The sequence below is a fragment of the Danio aesculapii genome, chromosome 13 (assembly GCF_903798145.1).
Source record: "Danio aesculapii chromosome 13, fDanAes4.1, whole genome shotgun sequence".
NCBI classification, from domain to species: domain Eukaryota; kingdom Metazoa; phylum Chordata; class Actinopteri; order Cypriniformes; family Danionidae; genus Danio; species Danio aesculapii.
Window position 1 is genome coordinate 14,137,236 of NC_079447.1, and position 23,404 is coordinate 14,160,639.

At 33.1% G+C, this 23,404-nt stretch overlaps 1 protein-coding gene across 1 annotated transcript in view; it reads left to right on the top strand.

The window, feature by feature from the left end:
• The first annotated feature begins 16,604 nt into the window (after positions 1-16,604).
• Positions 16,605-23,404, top strand: part of col9a1b (collagen, type IX, alpha 1b) — a 40,157-nt gene continuing 33,357 nt past the window's right edge. The window contains exons 1-10 of the mRNA XM_056471344.1: positions 16,605-16,775; positions 17,665-17,721; positions 18,163-18,198; positions 18,284-18,346; positions 19,652-19,705; positions 21,543-21,578; positions 21,872-21,895; positions 21,993-22,046; positions 22,567-22,620; positions 23,281-23,316. Of these exons, the coding sequence (XP_056327319.1) occupies positions 16,701-16,775; positions 17,665-17,721; positions 18,163-18,198; positions 18,284-18,346; positions 19,652-19,705; positions 21,543-21,578; positions 21,872-21,895; positions 21,993-22,046; positions 22,567-22,620; positions 23,281-23,316 (489 nt within the window). The 5' untranslated portion in view covers positions 16,605-16,700. The remainder of the gene's footprint in view (positions 16,776-17,664; positions 17,722-18,162; positions 18,199-18,283; positions 18,347-19,651; positions 19,706-21,542; positions 21,579-21,871; positions 21,896-21,992; positions 22,047-22,566; positions 22,621-23,280; positions 23,317-23,404) is intronic.

The following is a 23,404-nucleotide window of genomic DNA, read 5'->3' on the forward strand; positions in this document are numbered from 1 at the left end:
TGGAAACAGCAATTGACTACTATAGATTTTTTTTTGTAATGGATGTCAATGGTTTCCAACATTCTTCAAAATATCTTCTTTTGTGTTTAACGGAAGAAAGAAACTCAGTTACACTTTATTGTAAGGTGACGTAGTTACAGTGTACCTATTCATTTTAACTACACTGTAAAAAGAGATTAGTTAATTTACTTAAATAAACCCTTTGCCAAAAAAGCAACAAGTTGGTTTTACTTAATAAATGTCAGTAAACCCATTGACGTAACTTTTTATAATTATGCACATAGGATGTTTAAGGGAGAGCGGGGACGAAAGTAATTTTTTTCATAAAAACCTAATTTTAAAAGATAATTTTTTTGGCAGAAATATATTTTTGCTTTGGTTCCTAATTCAGAAGAGTGGTCTATCAACATCAGGTGTTATTTCTCCATGTAGAACAACTCCAATATAACAAAAGTTGCACATTGTTACCCCATAGGCATTGACAAAGGTAGCACACGGGTGGGTCAACACAATATATGCTAGATTTACGGGCTTAATCTTGTTTATTTTAAATCTAAATGACCCTGTTAATGTTAACTGAAAACATATTTTGTCCTTTATTTTTACAAAAAAAAAATAAAATAAAATTTAACGGCATTTTCATTTTAACTTCAGTTCCATCAAATGTTTCAAAAGCAATCCAACAATGAAATATTTAAAGATTTTCTATAATTTTTGAATATTTTTATTATTATTGGAAATATGCATTCATTTTTTTTAAACATCTATATCCAAACACTGTCTATTAGCAGTGAGACATAAATAACAGTGTTAGTTTCATCCCCACAGGAACTTTTGCCATTTGAACCTGATTTACTTTTAAACTGAGGAACTCAGACATTGCAAATTCAAGGATGTGTATTGCACTAAATATCCTGCAGATTGAGCATTACTGTGATGCATGAAAAGAGAAACTCAACTTGTAATAAGGAAAAAAGAACTGCTACAATAATTTACTTTTTGCACTTAAAAACAGAAATTTGGAGCTAACCATGGGACATGGTCCCGAAATCAGGTGATATTAGGCAGCTTCATCAAAGGTTGCATGCTGAATGTGCTGTTATAGCCTGGAAGTCAAATGAAATCTCTTTGTTACATTTGGCCCACATTACTTTTGTCTCATACTTAAGAATTATAAGGTAACAAGCTTTTTTTCTCTTTATTTAAGTCAACTAACCACTTTTTATAGTGTACTGAGTCATATTAATTAATTTCATATATTTAATATATGGTTGGAGTTAGATTACATGTAATTGGCTTGCTTGGTTTGGGTTTGGAGCTGCGCATCGATGGATTTGCTCTCAAGTGTTTGGACTTTCAGCAACGAAAATTAAACCGCACTGAACTCAATTAAACTGAACTTAAACTCTGAAAACTGGACTGACACAGTTTCAGTTTACTAGAATTTCTATGTTAAGCTGCTTTGGCACAATTTACATTGTAAAAGCGCTATAGAAATAAACATGACTTGAATTATGCATAATACATTGTAATTTTTATAGTAAGAACATGAAACGTGTAACTACTAATCACTTAAAATTAAAGTGTTCCCAGAAACTCATAAAGTTTTGGATCAACTTGAGGTTTGAAGTAAATGATGAGGAAATTGTCATTTTTGGGTGAACTATTCCTTTCATGTAACCAAGTTTATTTTAGTTTTGAATATTTATTGCATTACTGTTTTTTTTTTATTTCTAGGCAGGTTTGTCTGTACCTGTTGTGTAATGTAATAAATCCATGCTTTTCCACCGGGCTTCACTCGCACAGTAAGTGTCTTTACCATAAATAATATAATAATAGAAATTGATTTTGCTGGGTTTTAGATGTTAGATATAACGAAATGACAGCACAAACATGTTGAACAGAGTTGAAAACAGTAAAATGCTTGAACTCAAAGGAGACGAGGTGGTGGCGCAGCTTTTCAAACACAGCGTGATTGTGTTGTTCACACAGTCAACACAGATTTCACAAGCAATGTGTGTTCGCCAAACACACACACACACAAACACACAGGGAGGAGGAGGAAATAAATAAAAGGACAAATCGGGTAAAGGAATAAAGGATGGGGAAAGGATTTTTTTTATATATTTAATGTGAGAGCACTATAAAAAGCTATTTTTATTTACTTAAAAAAAAGTAAGTAAACCTGTTGAATTAAAATGATTAAGTATTTATCTATGTGCATAATTATAAAAATTAATTTTGTCACCTTACAATGGGTTTACTCTGTTTAAGTCTACTTTTTAACTCAATAAATTCTATTTTTAAGGCATCGGGTTTGTTAAATTTGTCAAGAAAAGTCACTAAAAACAGCTTCTTTACAGTAAATCCAGTTACTAAATACAGTAACAGGCAATAAGAAAAACAAAACAAACCTGGACTTTTCATACACTGTAAACCCCGCTGTTGTCATTACTAAAGATAAAAAGTTAATATAACTTGACATTACTTAAAATACCAAGTTTTGGCATCAAAACTTAAAAAGGTTTAAGTGTTTAAACAGGTGTTTAAACACTTTTATTTAATATTTTAACATTTAAATTTCTTTAAACGACTCACCATGTCTCGGTTTAAAATGATTGGTTCTGCCCTGCGCTGATTGGTCGATATATGTTATATGACACAAGGTGGTCATTTTGCTTGTGATGCTGAATTTTGCTGAAGCACAGCCGGACAGAGGCACTACCTGAACCCACCTGACGAAAGAGAAAAGTTAAATTAGTAAGTAGATATTTAAATGCTATGTACATTTTTCTCAATTAACATACATGCGGGGGCGACATGGTGGCACAGTAGGTAGCGATACAGCAAGTAGGTCGCTGGTTTGAATCCCAGCTGGGTCAGTTAGCATTTCTTTGTGGAGTTTGCATGTTCTCCTCGTGTTGGCGTGGGTCCTCCTGTTTCCCCATAGTCCAAAGACATGTGGTATAGGTGAATTGGATAAGCGAAATTGTCCGTAGTGTATGTGTGTATGTCCTGGTCCTCCAGGTTGGGGGTTGAGTGTTGAAATAATATCCCACCTCTTAAAAATGACATGTTACGAAACACCAACATGGTGCGGCTAAATATCAACTTTGATATAAACGGCCCTGGGAGTCAGTAAGTAAGTAAAGAATATAAAAGCTGAAAAATTTGGAAGTTTAGTCTACTGGCCATATTAAATTATCTGTACTTAAACATTTAAGTTAATTCAATGAAGAGACCACATTTGGTCAACTCAATTAATTGAGTTTCCAACAAGTTTCCTATTACTCAATCACTTTCCTCAAATCATTTGAGTAGTCTCAATTTATTCACGTTTACAGTGTACGAGTGTTTTTTGTTTCAGTCAAAAGAACAGAAAACATTCCAAATACCCTATTAAGTGTTTTCCCCTCCACTTTGTCTGTAGAATTCAATTACAATATATAATATAAAAAAATTCTAAATGATATTTTTCTCTGGGCCATAGATCTCCATTTCAGCAGCTCTTACACTGATGATATCTATATTATAAAGGTTTTTAAAGAGAACATATTCAATGAGTATGTGCCTGATTACAGTGCTCAGCATACACCCCTGTACACCCCTCACAAATCTCTCTTTTAAATTCATATTTTAATAGGAAGCTATAAAATGTTATATTTGTGCATTTACATCAGATTAGTCAGTACTAAAGCCAAATTTGGAGCTTATCTAACAAAATAAGGAAAAATCAAGAGAAGCAAAAAAATTTAAAACATTAGTTGAAATTTTGTAGGTTGTAATTTTTTTGCAATATTTAGCTTGAATTTAATTGTATTATCTTTCAATATGTTCTTTGACTAAAATATTATTTTCATAAATGTATCTGATTAATAAATCTGTTTTGTTTAAATGCACCAAAATACATTGTCTATATTCACTGAGAAATGGATAAAAATATTCATTTTCAAAATGGGGTGTACTCAATTATGCTGAGCACTGTATACACAACATTTCATTTATCACCAACAACAACAACAATGGCACCAATAGTCTAGTGATTAAGTGTGCTGTGGTGCACTGTGGTGCCCATGGTGACCTGAGTTCAATTCCCGGCTTGAGGTCCTTTTCCGACCCTTCCCCTCTCTCCATTGTCCTATTCCCATAGGTGAAACTGCCCTAAATATATTATAAAATAAAGAAAAACAACAAAAAAGATATTTTTTTTCTGTCTGTATCTTCTCAAGTGATAAAAAGATATTGTAAACACATTTGACTAATTTATTATAATATATACGTTTATATATCATCCAATATGTAGATTTTTGCAAATAATCCGTATTTAATTGAGAAAAAGTGAATTTAAACATAACTTAAATAAATATGTTGATAAAAATGTTTGCAGTCCTTAATTTAATCAATCAGCTGGGGAAATAAGATGATAACTAATGGTTATTTACAGATTTTCTCAGTCCCTTTGGTGCATTTCTCACAACACTATTTACATTTGCACAACAGCTAATGCATTTCTCAAAACAATCAGTCATTTGTGCACATCATAGCAGCAGTTTCTCATTCCTTCCAACAAATTGCAAATGCTTTTGGACATGCATCAACTGCTTTCATACAACTCTCTGCTGTTTTATAACATTATCATTGGCTTATGTCATGTCAGTCAAAATGAACTAAACATGTGAATGCTGAATGGTCATACCATGTAAAACTAATAGGCCTTATTTCATTACTTGAGTCTTTACATACAAAAATGTTGAACTTCTGTGTCGAAATCTGTCAAGCAAGTTTTATAAATACTTTTTAAATCTTTTTTATTCCTGAAAATGTCTTCTAAAATGAACAATTTCATGAATGATTTACAGCCCTGTGTATGTTGTAGGTTCAGTTCCAATATGTACTACAAAATAGTTTACAGTTGTACACAGCTCTACCCAAAGGAAGTTTATGTTTGTTGTAAATAAGGGTGTGTTTATTCTTTTGCACAATGCTGTGAAAAAATTAGAATTGTGAACAGCAAATGTAGTTAAAATATGGAACACATATTCAGTGTGTTGTACTCAGATACCTCACTAAATACACTGATATCTAATGTTACAGTAGTTTTTAAATGGCTGTGCGAATAAGTATCTAGTGCTGTCTTGAGCATTTTCAGAAAGTGTCACCAAAATCTGACTTATTTGCATTGGAAAACATCTACAGAGTAAACTGTCATAATGAAAACATGACAGCCATATGACTATCTTGTACATAAACAAAGGTGTCAGGACTTTTCATCTTGATGACACTGACACCTTCATTGACATGAATACTTGCTTTTGAGGAATGAGCGATCCATTTTGAGCAAGTGACATGCTTTTGAGGTTATCAACTAAGTTTTGCAGTTTGTACTAATTGTTTTGAGAAATGCATTAACTGTTGTGCAAATGTAAATAGTGTTGTGAGAAATGCACCAAAGCCACAGAGACAAACTGTATTTGTTTACAGCATTTAAAGGCATAGTTATTTTAATGCAAAATTTTAATTCACTGAATATTTATTCACCTCCAAGTGGTTTCAAAGCTTTATAAGTTTCTTTCTTCCTGTTAAACAGAAAATAAGATACTTTGAAAAATGTTAGAAACCAATGACTTCCATAGGATAAATAAATATTATGTACGTCAATGGTTACAGGTTTCCAACATTTTTTAAGATATCTTCTTTTGTGTTCAACATGTTTGTATGTTTTTATTTTTGGGTGAACTGTCCCTTTATTTATCGTAACACTAATATTGTTTCTTCAAAGTTGGACCATTTTCCAGTTTGAATCACTTACAGACAGAACAAACTGTGTGTCCTCAGAGTAAAGATGGGAATGGCTTATTTCCAGGTAAACCTCTCACAAAAAAACAACAGCTTTTCATGTAAATGTGTCATTCTTTAATTTATATGTGGCTCTAATATCCAACAGGATTTTACATCATGACTCAGTTCAGCATTGCAGAGTTGGCCAGGAGAGGGACGGTGAAGACGGTGCCTGGAACAACATCTCAGCATATTGCGTATAAGATTGGCCCCGAGTTCAACTTTAGAATAAACACCAGGTAAACACATCTAACAACTCTACTCTCCTTGAACAGTGAGATTTCCAAAAGAGAAACTGGAAGCTGTTCTGTTTGAGTGGAAATCAACTGAGGAGATTTAGGCTACTTTCCCTCAAGTGGTTCCAAATCTTTATGGGTTTCCTTTTTCTGTTGGACACAAAAGAAGATATTTTATCAACCTGTAACTTATAATTGATTTCTATATAGGAAAAATAAATACTATGGGAAGTTAATGATTACTAATAGTTTGAATATGATTAGTTGATTTACCAAACTCTTATTGAGAAAACTCCACTACATTTAGTCACTTCTTAACATTTAGAAAATATGTCTCTAGTAGTTTTATTAACCGTTGTGCACCATAAATTTTGTACTTCATTTGGTCGCTACTCTTTTCAGTTTTCGGCTGCTGATGCTTGGAATGCCTGAAAGCTCAACACTTTTATTCCACTATCATCCTTCAAAAAATCAATTCACTTAACAGTACAAGATCACTGTGCTTGTTTATAGTTTTTCCTTGTTTTTAAATGTTGTTATCTGCATCTGTGTAATTGTTATTGTATTGTGTATCTGCTGCTTCAAATCTGCTTTTTATGTTGCCTCTTGGATAGATCTTCGTTTTAAACGAGAACTGGTTCTCAACTGACTAACCTGGTTAAATAAAGGTTATTGTTAGGCTACACTTTAGTTTAAGGTGCCATTGTAACAGTGTATCTATTCTTTTAAATCCTCAGTAATATCAACTAATTATACATACCTACTACGATAAAGGTTAAGTATGATTGCATGTAATTATGCATAATTAATTGGAATTATTGTAGTAAGTATGCATGTGTGACAAAGGCTCTTTGATAAATAAATAAAGTGCTACACCATTTTTATTTTCGTGGTTTTAGTCAATCTAAAGCTAAATGAAAACATTTACATTGCAGCGAGACCTGATTTAGCCTCTTTCATAGTAACTTTAAGCCATTTCCCATTCCCAGTGCTCTCTAATACACACTCAGTGTTGGCAATTTATTTTAGAACATCTCTGTAGCTATAGAAACACATGAGCATGAGATGAACTGTTGTCATGTGGCGGCATCTACTGGTCACTCAAGGAACTTCCTCTGTCCATGGTGCTGAATGAGAAAACGGAATCATTTACATTAACTTCATGCTCTTTTTTAATTGATAAATTAAGCTAAAATATTAACAATGTTTTTGGATACAGCGTCAGTATTTTTTTAAAGCAGCATGTTCTAGAGTATTAAAGAGTAAATATTTCAAAATACCATGCTATTAATATTTCATATATGCTACAATTAAAACCACAATGATTTTGTAGATAGTAGCCATGTAAACTGTTACGAAACAAAGTTTTTAATGTTTTTGAAATAAGTCTATTCTGATCACCAAATTTGCATTCATGTGATAAAAAACATAAAAAAATTAAATATATATATTTATTTTGTTTCATTTCATTTACTTAATTTTTTAATGTGCCTTTGTTACATGTTCCATGTACTTAATACATTAATTCCAAGTATTTATGCATAATTACATGCAATCAGACATAACCCTTATCCTGAACCTACAATCTTATGGTAAGTACATGTCATTAATTGATATTAGCCTACTCAGTTGTTAAATCAATAGTTACAAATAAGGACACCTTTAAAAAAGTGTATCCTATATAGACATTTTCCTTTGGCTTAATCTCTGATTTACACACTCATACACTACGGCCAATTTTATTTACCCAATTTACCTATATCGCATGTCTTTGGACTGTGGGGGAAACTAGAGCACTCGAAGGAAACCCACACGAACACGGAGAGAACATGCAAACTTGATAAAGAAATGCCAACTGGCCCAGCTGGGACTCAAACCAGCGACCTTCTTGCTGTGAGTCGACAGTACTTACCACTGAGCCACTGCGCCGCCCTATATAGACATACAGTATATTTAAATAAAACTTCAAATTACTAAACCACTAAAACTTAAAGTATAAAAATTAATTCTAACCATAAATAAAAAGTACAAAACAACTACCATCACCCAAACAATCAGAAGATCCCATTTTCATTTTCAAAACAAAAGCAGTGTATTCGGCTCATTGAAGGGATAGTTCACCCAAAAATGAAAATTCTGTCATTGATGTGTTTTCAAAATTGTTTCAGAAACCAATTGATGTGTTGACCCTTATTAATGACTGATTAATCTGATTGACTGATTAATCATACTTAATCATAACCAAGCAGAAAATAATTATATTTGAATGATTTCTGGAGGATCGTGTGATATTGAAGATGGAAAAAATTACACTGTAAAAAATGCTGTAAAATTTACAGGATTACCGGCAATTTTGATTGTCAGTAATACTGTAAAATTAACAAGAGCACTGTAAATTAACAATTTCAAATGTTCTGTAGTTTTACAGCACAATTGAAATTATTAATTTACAGTGTGCTTGTAAATTTTACAGTATTACTGGCAATTTTTACAGTATTACTGACGAAATTTAGAAGTGTCCTGTAAACTAACAATTACAATTGTGCTGTGTAGTTTTACAGCAAAATTATAATTGTTAATTTACAGTGCACTTTTAAATATTACAGTATTCCTGGCAACCAAATTTTTACAGAATTGTTTTTTGCAGTGTATATTTTAAAATGATTTTGCTTTATTTATTTATTTTTTTAATCAAATAAATAAAGCCCTGATGAGCTTATAAGAGATGAATATGTTCAAACTTTTGACAGGTTATATATAATTATGTCATCTCAATACTGTAAAACACGTAACTCGCTTCAATCATTACACTAGGACACCTTCTCTGTTTGTAATCAGCTTTTATATTGCATCCCTAAATCAGATCTGCATTTCCTTTGGGCCTGCCTGAAGAATTTGCATTTAGTGCAACCTATCGAATGACTGGCAACACATGGAAAAAGAGCTGGAATTTGTGGCAAATGCAAGATGTGAATGGGAATGAACAGCTGGGAGTCCGACTCAACGGGGAGTCTCTGTCTGTTGAGTTTGCCTACAGAACCCTGGAGAACAGGGCCATGACAGCTTTATTCCCCTACCAAGCACTCCTCTTCAGCTCTCAGTGGCACAAGATTACACTGATCGTCAAAAAAGGCTCTGTGAGGCTGATGACAGACTGTACAGCAACAGATTCACAGCAGCTCGCACCAAGAGGACAAGTAAACCTGGATGGATTCACATATATTGGAAAACTGAAGGACAACTCAGCAATAGCAGTGCCGGTGAGAATCAAGTTCAAGGGTTCATTCTTATTTGCATATACAATTATTTTCTCTACACGGTTGAAGTCAGAATTATTAGCCCCCTGTATATTAGCTCCCTGTATATTTTTCCCCCAATTTCTGTTTAACAGAGAGAAGATTTTTTCAGCACATTTCTAAACATACTGTAATAGGTTTAATAATTAATTTCAATAACTGATTTATTTTATCTTTGTCATGATGACAGTAAACAATGTTTGACTAGATATTTTTTCAAGACACTTCTATACCGCTTAAAGTGACATTTAAAGGCTTAACTAGGTTAATTAGGCTACCTAGACAAGTTAGGAGTAATTAGGCAAATCATTGTTTAAAAGTGGTTTGTTCTGTAGTTAATCGAAAATATGACCTTAAAAGGTTTAAAAAAAAAACTTGAAAACTGCTTTTATTTTAGCCAAATAAATAAAATAAATAAGACTTTCTCCAGAAGAAAAAATATTATAAGAAATACTGTGAAAATTTCCTTGCTGTTAAACATCATTAGGGAAAAATTTGAAAAATAATACAAATTCCACAGGAGGGCTAATAATTCAACTGTATATATTTCTATAAAGCCTTCCAGATGCCAAAGTATAAGTCATTATTTGGATTTGACAAGTAAATAATTATGACTTTATGATTAAATATTTATAACATATTAATCAGTGTGTTTTTATCTTTTTGTAATTAAAGTTAGAGAGCACATACATTTAAATATTATATATATATATATATATATATATATATATATATATATATATATATATATATATATATATATATATATATATATATATATATATATATATATATATATATATATATATATATATCCTTGCTCTGTTAAACATCGCTTGGGAAAAATTTAAAAAAGAAAAAAAAAATTAAAGGGAGCTAATAATTTTGACTTCAACTGTATGTATATGTATATATATATATATATATATATATATATATATATATATATATATATATATATATATATATATATATATATATATATATATATATATATATATATTTTCACAAATAACACTGTTTACAAAAATTTTATGTGTATGGCCATACAACCAAAGCGCATCACACTCTTGAAGGGGGTCTTTCCACACCACCACCAGTCTGCAGCAACCACTTGGATTGGGAAGCCATGATGGGTAAGGCCCGATGGAGGGAATTTAGCCAGGACACCGGGGTTACACTCCTACTCTTTACGAGAAGTGCCATTGGATTTTTAATGAGAGTCCGGACCTCAGTTTAACTACTCATCTGAAAGACGGCCCTCACTGACAGTATAGTGTCCCCTTCACTATACTGGGGCATTAGGACTCAGACAGACCACAGGTTGAGCGCCCCCTGCTAGCCTCACTAACACCACTTGCTTCACAGCAATCGATTATTCCCATGTGGTCTCCCATCCAGGTACTGACCAGGCCCCGCCCTGCTTAGCTTCAGTGAGCAACCGGTCTTGGACTGCAGGGTGATATGGCTGTGTATAGACATCAATAGTCCTTCACAAGACAATCACTAGTCTTTCACAGACTTCACTAGTCATTATAATTAACAATGAGTTTGAAATTTACCAAACTGTACTTTGTTCTCTAATTTTATGTCTGCTATATGTTTGTCAACATCTCTGATCACTAACTCATGCAGTGTGTGGGTTTGTATTTCGTTAACAGCTGACATATTTATTTTACGGTAATTTTTCAGGATGAGAATGCCAAAATTCATCAGTCATTAAATGTCTATAAAATCACACATGCATCTACTTTATGGATATGTTCTCCTCGAGGTCGCAGTGCTGTTGTAATTATGAGCTGTACAGTTTGTAGCAGACCGTCTATTTCAATGGAATTTGGATTCTTCCAAATACATTTCAGCATATATGTGGGAATTCTAGCAGCGAGGTTCGAGTCCAAACAGCCGGCCTGCATAAAAGACTGGATTTGTCTTTGCAGTAATACTTGGGGCGATGAATTTTGCAAATTGGTTTAGACACGAATATCCATCTTTTTAGCACAAATTCGAATTTTGCAGTTGAAGTAGATAAAAAAAGTGGAAATAAAATTTTCTAAAACTATTAAACATTTTTTCGTCTTATTTTGAAAAACATATCTGATCCACTCCGAATGTTGACTACTACACATACAGTATGGTTATAGTGATTGGTTTCTGAAACAATTTTGAAAAGAATGTTGATGACACAGGTCTATTTATTAGTGCATTAACTAACAATGAGCAATGCATTTGTTACAAACATGCAGTTGTTCTTTGTTAATTCAAAATAACTCAGTTCCCTTAAAATGCATTTACTAATACATCACTAACATCAACAGCTGAATGTTGTATATAAGTTTATATATTGAAAAAACAGTTTAATTTAAAAATTTGTTTAATTTAATTTGTTTAAATTTTGTGAATTAATGCATTTCAGCAAAATAAGTTCACAGTTTTTTTTCCTTCTTAAAATCAACCTTAAAATGTAAAGAAAATATAATATTATTGTTCAAAAGATTTTGCTCAGTAGGATTTTGTAAAAGTTTCTGAAAGCAGTCTTTGGTAACACTACAATTCATGTAGGTCATGTATTTACTAACACGAACAAACAATAAACAATACATTTATTACAGTATTTATTTGTTTTTGTTAATGTGAGCTAACGGAAAGTTCTTATTAGTTCATGTTAACGGTGGATTAAATAATGATAACAACCACAACTTTGGATATTAATAATGCATTAACTTCATTTTAGACACATTATTATTGTAAAGTGTGACTTTTTCTTTTCTGTTCACTCTGGCTGGTTTATTTAATAAAGAAAATACACTTAAAAGTTTAAAAACAAAGCTTTTGTAAAATTATACATTTATATTTATTATTATTTGATCAATTGATGCCTTCCATTTTTTTAGTTTATTACAATATTTTAAACAATACTGTTAATAGGAGAATGCACTGTAAAAAATGCTGGGTTCCACACAATCCCTTCATGTTGTCCCAATGCAAATCGATTAAGTTAACGTGATGGTTTTTACAATTTTAAGTTGATTGACCATAAAACAATTAAGCTGTCCCAAAAAACCCTCAAGAATTGTGTTGTTGAGCTCATTTTAAATAAGTAGTTAGCAAAAATATTTAATTATTTTGATTGTGTGTGTATCTTAATGTGTGTAATTATATAGCCAGACATGAGGTTTTTTGTATAGGCAAACTTTTAAATTAAGTGTCACCAAATGATATATGAGCATATTATGAGTTAAATCTATCACTAGCCTCAATAAGAAAACTCATTTAAATTCACTGTTCTGCAAAAAACCATTGAGAACAATTGTGCGTGTGTGTGTGTGCCAAAATCCGAATCAATCTCTTTGTGAACATAACATGTTTTTGAACATAAGTGATCGACAATTCAATACCCCAGACTGGCTCACATTATCATGATGCTTTTTTTGATGGTTGTTTGTCTGTTATTTCAGTTTGAGCTGCAGTCGATGCTGATCCTCTGTGACTTAAACATCCCGCAGAGAGACACATGCAGTGACCTTCCTGCAAGGAGACAGGTGAGACATGTCTAACATCTCAATTTTAAAGCCAGACACTGCAGACAAAAACACTATTTTTAGGCATCAATTCTGAGATTAGCTTTTTTTGAAGATTTTTTTAAAGGTCTAATGTAAAGAAAACATCCTGAATGCACTTTTAAGTGTGTCATTTGTTGCACCTTTTCTGCTTGTCTCTGTACACTCTCAGAAATTATGTACAAAATCTGACACTAGGGTGGTACCATTTCAAAAGGTACAGGTTTGTACCATACATGTGGACATTAGAGTACCTTTAGGGTACACTTTTGTACCTTTAAGGTTCACTTTTGTACATTTAAGGTGAGGTAGGGCTGGCCCGATAAACGATATCATATGGAATCGTGATTAAATTTATGTCGATAATGATGATAAGCTATAAACATTTTTACTCAATATTGATCTAAGAGCTGGGGCGATGTGGTGGCACAGTGGGTAGTGCTGTCGCCTCACAGCAAGAAGGTCACTGGTTCAAGCCTCGACTGGGTCAGTTGGCATTTCTGTGTGGAGTTTGAATGTTCTCGCTGTGTTCGCGTGGGTTTCCTCTGGGTGCTCCAATTTCCCCCATAATCCAAAGACATGCGGTACAGGTGAATTGGGTAAGCTAAAATTGTCCGAAGTGTATGTGTGTGAATGGGAGTATAAGGGTGTTTCTCAGTATTGGGTTGCAGCTGCAAGGGCATAAAACATATGCTGGAATAGTTGGCGGTTTTTTCTGTTGTGGCGACCCCTGATTAATAAAGGGACTAAGCAGAAAAAAAAATGAATGAAGGAATGATCTAAGAGCCAATCACACAGCAGACATATGCAACAACAGGAATGTGTAATTGTGTTGATATTAGAGATATGCTACGTCACACAGTATTGTTTAGCAAGCTCGATTCACTTTCCTGCCAGCAGTATTGGCTGTTAAACTGTTGTTTATTTTAATTATGACTATTTTTACCATTTTTAATTAAGTAAAACATTTATTTAAAAATATTTCTGTAAGTGATTGTTTTTTAGAAAATGCAATAAGTTTATTTTTGTTTATGTACTGTTTATATGCTGTCAGTTACAGTTCTTCAGAATATTATATTTTATATTGTATAGGTATATTACAGAAAATTGGAATCTCCAAAAAATGTGAGTAATGTGTAAACTTGTTGTTAGTATGTTTTTTAATGAAGCATCTATTCTTTGTGGCTTCAGTCATTGTTGGGATACTCTTTTAAAGCTGGAAGCATTAACAACTTATATTGAGTTTTTTATCATTATCATTTAATATGGAAAGGAATTATCGAGATTGCATTTTTGCCATATCGCCCAGCCTTACTGTGAGGTATGCACTTGTTTGTTTTAGCTATTAATATGCACCTTTTGAAAATGTACTGCCCTGTTGACAAACTTGTACCTTTATTTCTGAGAGATTAGACTAAAATTGCAATATTCATTCGTTCATTTTATTTTTTATAATTATTTTTTCGGGGGTTTTTACCTTTAATTGATAGGAGGGTAAAGGGTATTGACAGGAAAGTGTGGGGAGCAGAGATAGGGGAAGGATCAGCATAGGACCACGAGGCGGGAATCGAACCTGGGTCGCCGTGAGCACCAGAATGCATATGTCGACGCACTAACCACTACACCACTGGCGCCGATTCATTCGTTTTCATTTCGGCTTAATCCCTTTATTAATCTGGGGTCCCCACAGCGGAATGAACCGCCAACTTATCCAGCATATGTTTTACGCAGCAGATGCACTTTCGGTTGCACCCCATCACTGGGAAACAACCAGAGCACCCGGAAGGAACCCACGCAAACACAGAGAGAACATGCAAACTCCACACAGAAATGCCAACTGACCCAGCTGAGGCTCGAATTAGTGACCTTCTTTCTGTGAGGCAACAGCGCTACCCACTGCAACACCGTGCCGCCCTTAAATTGCAATACATATTTTTTGAATGTGTTTTCTCACACTGATTTTTTTTCTCCTGCACTCTTTCTCAGTCATAAGCTTCTACTTCAGCAGCTTTTATATTGGCCAGACTTTACAGTTTTATTCATATTTGTATTATGAAGGTTTTCTGATTGTATACAACTTTTTATTCTACAAAGAAATGTGAAAATGTATTTATATATTGGCTGTTTGCAAATTTTTCTGAATTATGGAAAGATAAAATAAGATTCCCAAAATCTCTAATATGTCAAAAAAAAACAAGATATTTTGAACCTGACTTTATCAAATGTTCAGTTTTTGTACTAAAAATGTATGCAAATTAGTGTGTTTTACTAAATAGTGCCTCATTTGCATATTTAAACATAACATTTGAAAAATACAACATGTAATTCAAAAATAAGCAAATAAATAAATGTTTGCAATTTTAATGTAGGGCGTCACGGTGTCTCACAGCAAGAAGGTCGTTGGTTCGAGCCTCGGCTGGGTCAGTTGTCGTTTCTGTGTGGAGTTTGCATGTTCTGCCTGTGTTCACATGGGTTTCCTCCGGGTGCTCCGGTTTCCCCCATAGTCCAAAGACATGCGCTATACAGTAGGTAAATTAAATAAGCTAAATTGCCCGTAGTGTATGTGTATGAATGGGAGTGTATGGGTGTTTCCCAGTGTTAGGTTGTGGCTGGAAGGGCATCTGCTACGTAAAACATATGCTGGATAAGTTGACGGTTCATTCCGTTGTGGCGACCCCTGATTAATAAAGGGACTAAGCTGAAAAGAAAATGAATGAATTAATAATTTAGGGAAATTTGATGATGATGACTGTTTTACCCCATTCATGCTTTGCCTTAAAGGGGTAGTTCACCCCAAAATTACAATTCTGCTATGATTAACTCACTCTTGACATGTTCCAAACCAGTTTGAGTTTTTTTTCTTCTGTTGAACACAAAAGAAGATATTTAGAAAAATGTTGGAAACTTGTAACCACTTATATCTATAGTACTTGTTTACTATACTATTGAAGTAAATGGATACAAAAAATATGAAAGTGTATATATTAACTGGCTGTTAGCAAAATTCTCTAAATTGATAAAATAAGATTCCCAAAGATAAGATAAGAGTCCCAAAATCTATGTCAATATGTCAAACAAGACGTTTAGTTTATTTTTTACTCCATTCTTACCTTGCTTTAAAGGGATAGTTCACACCAAAACAAAAAAGAAGATACAGTATTTTGAATAATGTTGAAAATCTGTAACCACTGATATCCCTAATATTTGTTTTTCATACTATGGAAGTCAATGATTACAGGTTTCCAACATTTTTCAAAATATCTTCTTTAGCGGAACAGAATATCTTCTTTAACAGAAGAAAACCCTCAAACTGATTTGAAACAAGTCAAGAGTGAGAACAGTAAATGATGGCAGAAAATTTATCTTATAATAATTTTTAGGTAATTTTGAGGTGAACTATCCCTTTAATATACCAAAAAAAAAAAGTAAAGCTGTAATAGAGTAAAGCTCTACTATTCCCCAGCATTCCCTTCTCTGTCTCCCACAGATCAATCAGTGTTTGTTAACAAAAGGTCAAATGTCGCCGTCTAGTCAAATTTCCCGCTTTCTATTCGAATGTGTGCTGGACTCCACCCCTCACTGTACCGCTGCCCTCCAATCACAGACCAAGAACGAACCCCTTCATGCATATGTATGAGCAGAGTCTGTGGTTATGGTCTCCCTTGAGTTCAGATAGTTGAAAGGGGATTTAGTTGGGTTTCTTGGTCTGGGGGTCCCGTCAACCCAACTGATCCCAAGAAAACAGGGGCTTTTGTGTCTTCGGGGAAATCATGGCTCGCGCTGCAGGTGTGCGCGGGCCCTTTTTACTCATTTTGTTGGAGATAACCATCATCTGCACGGCGCAGGTAAATGCAGTCTTTGTTCTTTTCCTTTCAGATATCTGAGGCAGAGTTTAAGGTGAGCGCTTGTAATTCAGAATAACATGTAAGAGTAAGTTTGTTTTCTTTTTAAAAAAGAATCAAAATTACTGTGAGGTTTAATAGACTGCGCTGCATTTTTGCATCTGCACACACCTGTTGCATTTTAGGTGTTTGAATTGCTTGCTGAAATATAGATTTTGGTGCTTTTCTTTGATTAAAATGATATTTACCTGCTGAATAATATTAGTTAAAATACTGAAAAACTTTTGTATTATTCCATCTAAAAGCTTATACACTTGAAAAAATGCTGGGCTGAATGAAAAGTACAGTCGAACAATATAATTTAATAAAAATGTATGTAATTTATATATGATACACTTATATATAATGTGTGTTTTGTGTTTATTTATGCTGTAGAATTGCATTATGGGATTTATTTACTCTGCAGTTTAACAAAGAGACTTTTATTGACATTTTATGTTATATTTTATATAAGAAAGTAATAAATCTACATTGTTAAAAGTAAAAAGTAACTCAAATAACAATAACTGTCAATAATATCACATTGGAAAAAGAGAAAAGTTTATCCCAGTGTTTGTGATTTATTTTATTACGCAAAAACAAAAAACCTGAAAGGAGTACAATATAAGATATATTTCATTGTTTTTATTTTGTGTTTGTTTAGTTCTGTTTGTGTTTCTTGTGCTATCACAAATAAAACAATCAAAACGGAGCACACAGACACTTTTTAAGGACATTATATGTTTATAAAAAGGAGGATGATATCAATTTTCCAACACTGTACACATCACTTTTGTCTATTACTGTAACTATATGAATATGACAATATTGTGTACTTACATTTTTGGAACAGAGAACTGAATCTGGGACTCCTGGTCCTGCTGGTGTGCCTGGAATAGATGGCATTGATGTGAGTTGATTTTATTTTAAATATTTAAATAAAAATATATATGTACAGTTGAAGAATTATTAGCCCTCCTCTTAAAGTGACATTTAAAGGCTTAACTAGGTTAATTAGGCAAATTAGGTTAATTAGGCAAATCATTGTATAAGGATGGTTTGTTCTGTAGGCAATCAAAAAAAAAAATTGATTGCTTAAGGGGGCTAATAATTTTGACCTCAAAATGTTTTTTTTTTTAAAACTGCTTTTACTCTAGCCAAAATAAAAACAAATAAGACCTTCTCCAGAAGAAAAAAATATAGGAAATATTGTGAAAAAATCCTTGCTCTGTTAAACAGAACTTGGGAAATATTAGGAAAAAATATCACAATTCAAATAATTTTGACGTCAACTGTATATATAAAGCAAACGAATCAGCAGAATGTTATTCATTATGTGTTTGTCTTGCAGGGGGAGAGAGGTGATACCGGTGAAGATGGCTCTGCTGTAAATATAAAGAGTTTTTATCAGTCACAATTTGGCCTATTTATGAATATCCTTCAATCTCACACACTGTTGTTTGCACCCAAAGGGTCTCGACGGGGATGCTGGAAATCCTGGTTCTGCTGGACTTCCTGGATTACCTGGAGCCGATGTGAGCAATCACCCTAACCAGATTTCACCAAGTAGAACATGTTCCTGTATTAACATCTATGTTGATCCTGGAACAACATTCCAGTCAGCTAATCAGAATTAGGGGATATGTTTACAGTTTATATTAAGTTTAGGCTTACGATTAGGTTTATGCAGTTCTACTTAATTGTAATCCAACTATTATTTCCCTCTGATTTTGGGAATAATTTACAGTTGTGGTTGGGTTTAGGGGTAGGAAATAGGTATGGATTACATTTTCGAACAAAAATGATATTCCAGGATCAATATAGATGTTTAATCCAGGATCCCATCATACTTGGCAATATCATGATGTGTAAGGAATCACGTTAAAAAGTTAAACATTGACATAATCGTATATGGGAAAATAAAGGTCAGTCAATAGTGGGCGGCACTCTTAAGAGGGTCAAAAAATGCAGGGAATTTCTCATGCCGGGACTGAAGCAAAGACCAGAGGAAAAAGGTCTGACAACAGGGGTTTTGTTTAAGCACAGACACCTGACGCCTGGATTTAATTAAAGAGTATTCTCTGTGAAAATGGAAGTAGGGGTCAAGAAAGTATCTCTGAGACGGAAGGTCCAAAAAGGTGTTGAGTAACTGACAGGTGTCTTTGTTTTGTAGACATGGGTCGGCCTGTTGCTATTTAAAGGGATAGTTCACCCAAAAATGAATATTTACTCACTTTTTATGCTCCCTCGAGTGGTTTCAAACCCTAATGAGTTTGATTCAAAGCTTTATTCGAACTTTTCTTCTGTTGAACCCAATTGAAGATATTTTGAAGAATGCTGAAAACCTGTAACCATTGACCTCCATAGTAGGAAAAACAAATAATGGTCAATGGTTACAGATTGTATTTAGCTTTCTTCTAAATAAATTATTGTGTGTTCAACAGAAGAAAGTAACTCAGGCATGTTTGGAAGAAGTAAAGGGTGAGTAAATGATGATAGAATTGTATTTTTTAAGTAAACTATACCTTTAAAATAAAAATAGCTTTTTTTTCATCCTCCACCTGTTCCAAATCTGTGTTTCTTTCCTCAAAAAATATATTTTGAAGAAGAAACTGCTAACCACTCCTTTCCATTTATTATTATTTTCCTACTATGTCATTAATCGGTCTTCAACATTCTTCAAAATATCTTCCTTTGTGTTCTACAGAAAAAAGTTCAACTTTAAAGATTTGGAACCACTTGAGTGTTGTTAAATATTTCCTTTTTGTGTGAACTATCTCTTTATTGTTGTGTGGGATAATAATGATAATGATGCAACATTTCCCCTTTGTGCCCCTCAGGGTCTCATAGGCCCCATAGGAGAACCAGGCCTCGACGGGCCCCCAGGACAAAAGGTGAGCTACTAATGAGTCTTCTGCTTCAGTAGGGACCAGATCTCAAATCACAGCACTAACTGGCCCTGTAGAGGGAATTATAAGTATTTTCACATGACCACTAGTTCCTAATCCTGTCTGTGTGCTCACTGATCTGTCAACGAAAGTCAGATTCATCAGTTCTTGTTAAACTCACCCACATACAAAACACAGCACTTCACTTAGTCTGAGAAGATTCTCTGGTTTTGTGGGATTTTTCTAATAGTAACATTGCAGAAAAGTGATTCAGGTGATTATTTAAGTTCTTCTTGCTTCCCAATAGTTTAAAATAAATTTCATAAAACCTAAATTAACTTTTGTAATCCCACTTTACATCAGGTGGTATGTTCTATTGCATTAAACAGTAGCACTTTTTTGTGAATACTATAAGTGTCAAAGTCATTACATCTAACCTTATTTAACCCAGTACGTTCTTAAAGGGAAAGTTACCCCAAAATTATTATTTTTTACCATTTACTCACACTTAAGTGATTTAAATGTGAGTAAATGGTAAAAAAAATCTTTTAAATTCATACAAGCACGTTTAAATATTCATACTGTAGTAGGAACAAAAAATGACCGTCAATAAAAGTATTTCCCCAACATTCCTCTGTATATCTTTTGTGTTCAATAGAAGAAAGAAACTCAAACAGGTTTGGAAAAAATGCTACATTAATTATTATGTACAAAGAAAGAGTAAGGTGTATTTCAAACAGAGTATTGCAACGTAAGCTACATTTCATGGGGTTGTTTTTATAAATGGAGGATGAAAATAATTTTTGGGTGAACTGTCTATTTAAGTAGCACTGTACACTGTTTAGTACATACTGTAAAATTAGGTGCACTCAATAAAGCATTTTTGGTGGAATACCGTTAAAATTAGGGACCGGTTTAGTGATATGGGTATGTTTAAGTTTAAGATTAACTCAACAGTGTCAACTCAACAGTGTGCAGTAATTGAAGAGTTACTGCCATCTTAATTTTGTTTTTTAGAATGAATAGATTCTTTTCATTGCTCTTAAAGTAAAAAAAAGCTTTAGGAGGCAGAGTAAATTGCTAATTTTAGATCAAAATAATTCAGATAGCCCTCGGAGGCTTTTGCATCTGAACTCTTCAATTTTATATGCAACTACAGAAATTAAATACAGATATAAATACAAGCAGGCATTTTGCGTATCAACATAGTAAGCTAAATGTATCAGATAATTAATTTAAATGCTAGTAAATAGTAGTTGATGACACTTAAAAAAGTGGGTCCAGTTTTGTTTACTACATACTAGTATTTAATTCAAGATTATGGTAATTAAAGCTTGAATGCATATATGTTTACAATATTTCTCTGTGTAAATATCCAGTTATAACAGTTTACAGATACTCAATAATACACTAATAATGGTGTTACCATCATGCACTGCTTTCCAAACGTATTTAGACTGTTTTAGCATTATTGTTGTCAGATTTGATACTCGAAGATCTTGAATTTTTTTCAAAGCGACTCATTCATTTTCAAATACTTATTTATTGTTAACATGATTGTGCAGTGTTCATCAAGCAGTATTTACAGTGTAAATGTGGTATTAAAGAGTATAACAAACAATCTACTGTTTGATTTTATTAAACTTTCATAATTAAATCCTATAGCACACTTTAAAATGGAGGCTTAATTCAGTCCTACATTAAGTAATATGTACAAACAAAGAATGAGTAAGGTGCATTTCAAACAAAGCATTGCAAAGTAAGCTACAATTGCTTTTATTGTTTTTATATAACTATTTTATGTTACGTCTAAAAAGAATATGTGTAATTGTTGTTGCAACAGGGAGAACCTGGTAAACCTGGTATCAGAGGAGAGGCGGTAAGTGGGATTTTGTCATCTTTTAACATCTCTAAAACCCACGCAATTAAGACAAAAACAATCGAGATGATGAATGTTAGAAATGGGCATAAAGCTGATCTCCAGATACTGCACTGGAGCTACATAACTTGTCTCAGGGCTCTAAGCAGCAATTAGTCAAACATATTTTTAAATAATTGTTTTTATTTACTTATTTTGCTTAAACATCTCAGAAATGGAAAAAAACCCAACAACAACAACATATAAATGCTTAATAATTTGAATGCAAAATGGTTATCTTTTCTTTGTTTTAGGGTGTTGGATCTGATGGACCAATTGTAAGTGCCTTTTGTTTTATATAAGTATGTTCAAATGCATTTTATTTATTTTTTGTTGGTTTATTTAGAACAAGGAATTTAATTAATTTTTTTAAAGGGCCCACCAGGACCAGGAGGACTTCCGGGAGAGCTGGGAAAAGTGGGACCCCCTGTGAGTTACTCTAACTTTTTTATTTATTTTTTTGTTAAATAAGTAGCAGAAACCTAATTACTCAATTTTTTTTTACATGTGATTTGTTATAATATACAGTACCCAACTAGTCAAATTAGCCTTGCTTTTATGTACTTTCTTTAATTTACTTAATAATCCTTCCTTTTGATTTTGGGGTGAAATAGGAACCAAATATGTTCTCGACCATTTGGAGGAATATGCCTTTTTTATTATTTAAAGAGAACTTATATGTATGGCATTACAATTTAAATCTTACTCTGTACATGAAAAATAAATGTCAGAGTTAATTTTGAGGACCTTTTTTTATACAATAAAATCCACGTAATATGTCAGCCATTTTTATTTGGACTGTGTTAAGTTTTATTATTATTATTATTTGCATTTCATGGTTAACTATTGCTGCAGTATTTCTCTAAGTTTTAGCATTTTGTAAATCTTTCTAAAAAGTGAGCAATTTTATAATTGTTTAATTGATTTTATTTTTCACCGTGTAAAACAGGGAGCCATGGGTGTGAGAGGACCACAGGGACCCCGAGGACCAACAGGGCCCAGAGTGAGTACCACTGACCAAAAAATCCAAGCAATTAATGGTCACCATTGACTTCCACAGTAGGGAAAAAATTAAATGGTGACCATCAACTAGAAATGTGTGGTGATTAATCAATCTGGATGTGAGCTACTCCTTTAAGCCTCAGAAATATGCATTTGTCAACCCAACATTACTCTTATACCTAATCAACTTTATTAATTAGGAACATCTCTCAGAGCAGCAATTATAATTATGACACAACTACTTTCTTAAGTAAATAATTAGCCCCCCTCCCCCCCCTAAAACTAGATAAAAATAATATATATATATTTATATTTATTGTGTTTTGTGTTCTCTGTATTATTTCTGTCTGTCTATCCATCTGTCCGTCAAGCTATACTATTTCTGTCTGTCTATCTATCTGTCTGTCCTTCTATTATGTCTTTTATTATTATTTTATTTTATATTATTTTATTATTTATTTATTTGTCTGTCTTATTTCTGTCTGTCTGTTGGCCTGTCTATCTATCTATAGTATGTCTGTCCATCTATCCATCTCTCTATTTATATTATTCCTGTCTGTCCATCTATTGGTCTATCTGTCCGTCTGTCTAACCATCTGCCTATCTATATTATTCAGTTATGCCTCCACTATTAAAAATACTATATTTTTTGTGTTTACAGGGAGCTGCAGGGATGTTGGGTGGATCTATGGAACTGGTAAGAGGACATTTTATTTGGTGCTCTATCCAACATTTTGTTGCAAACCACATAAAAGACATATTGTTAACATTAAGATGGCTATTAG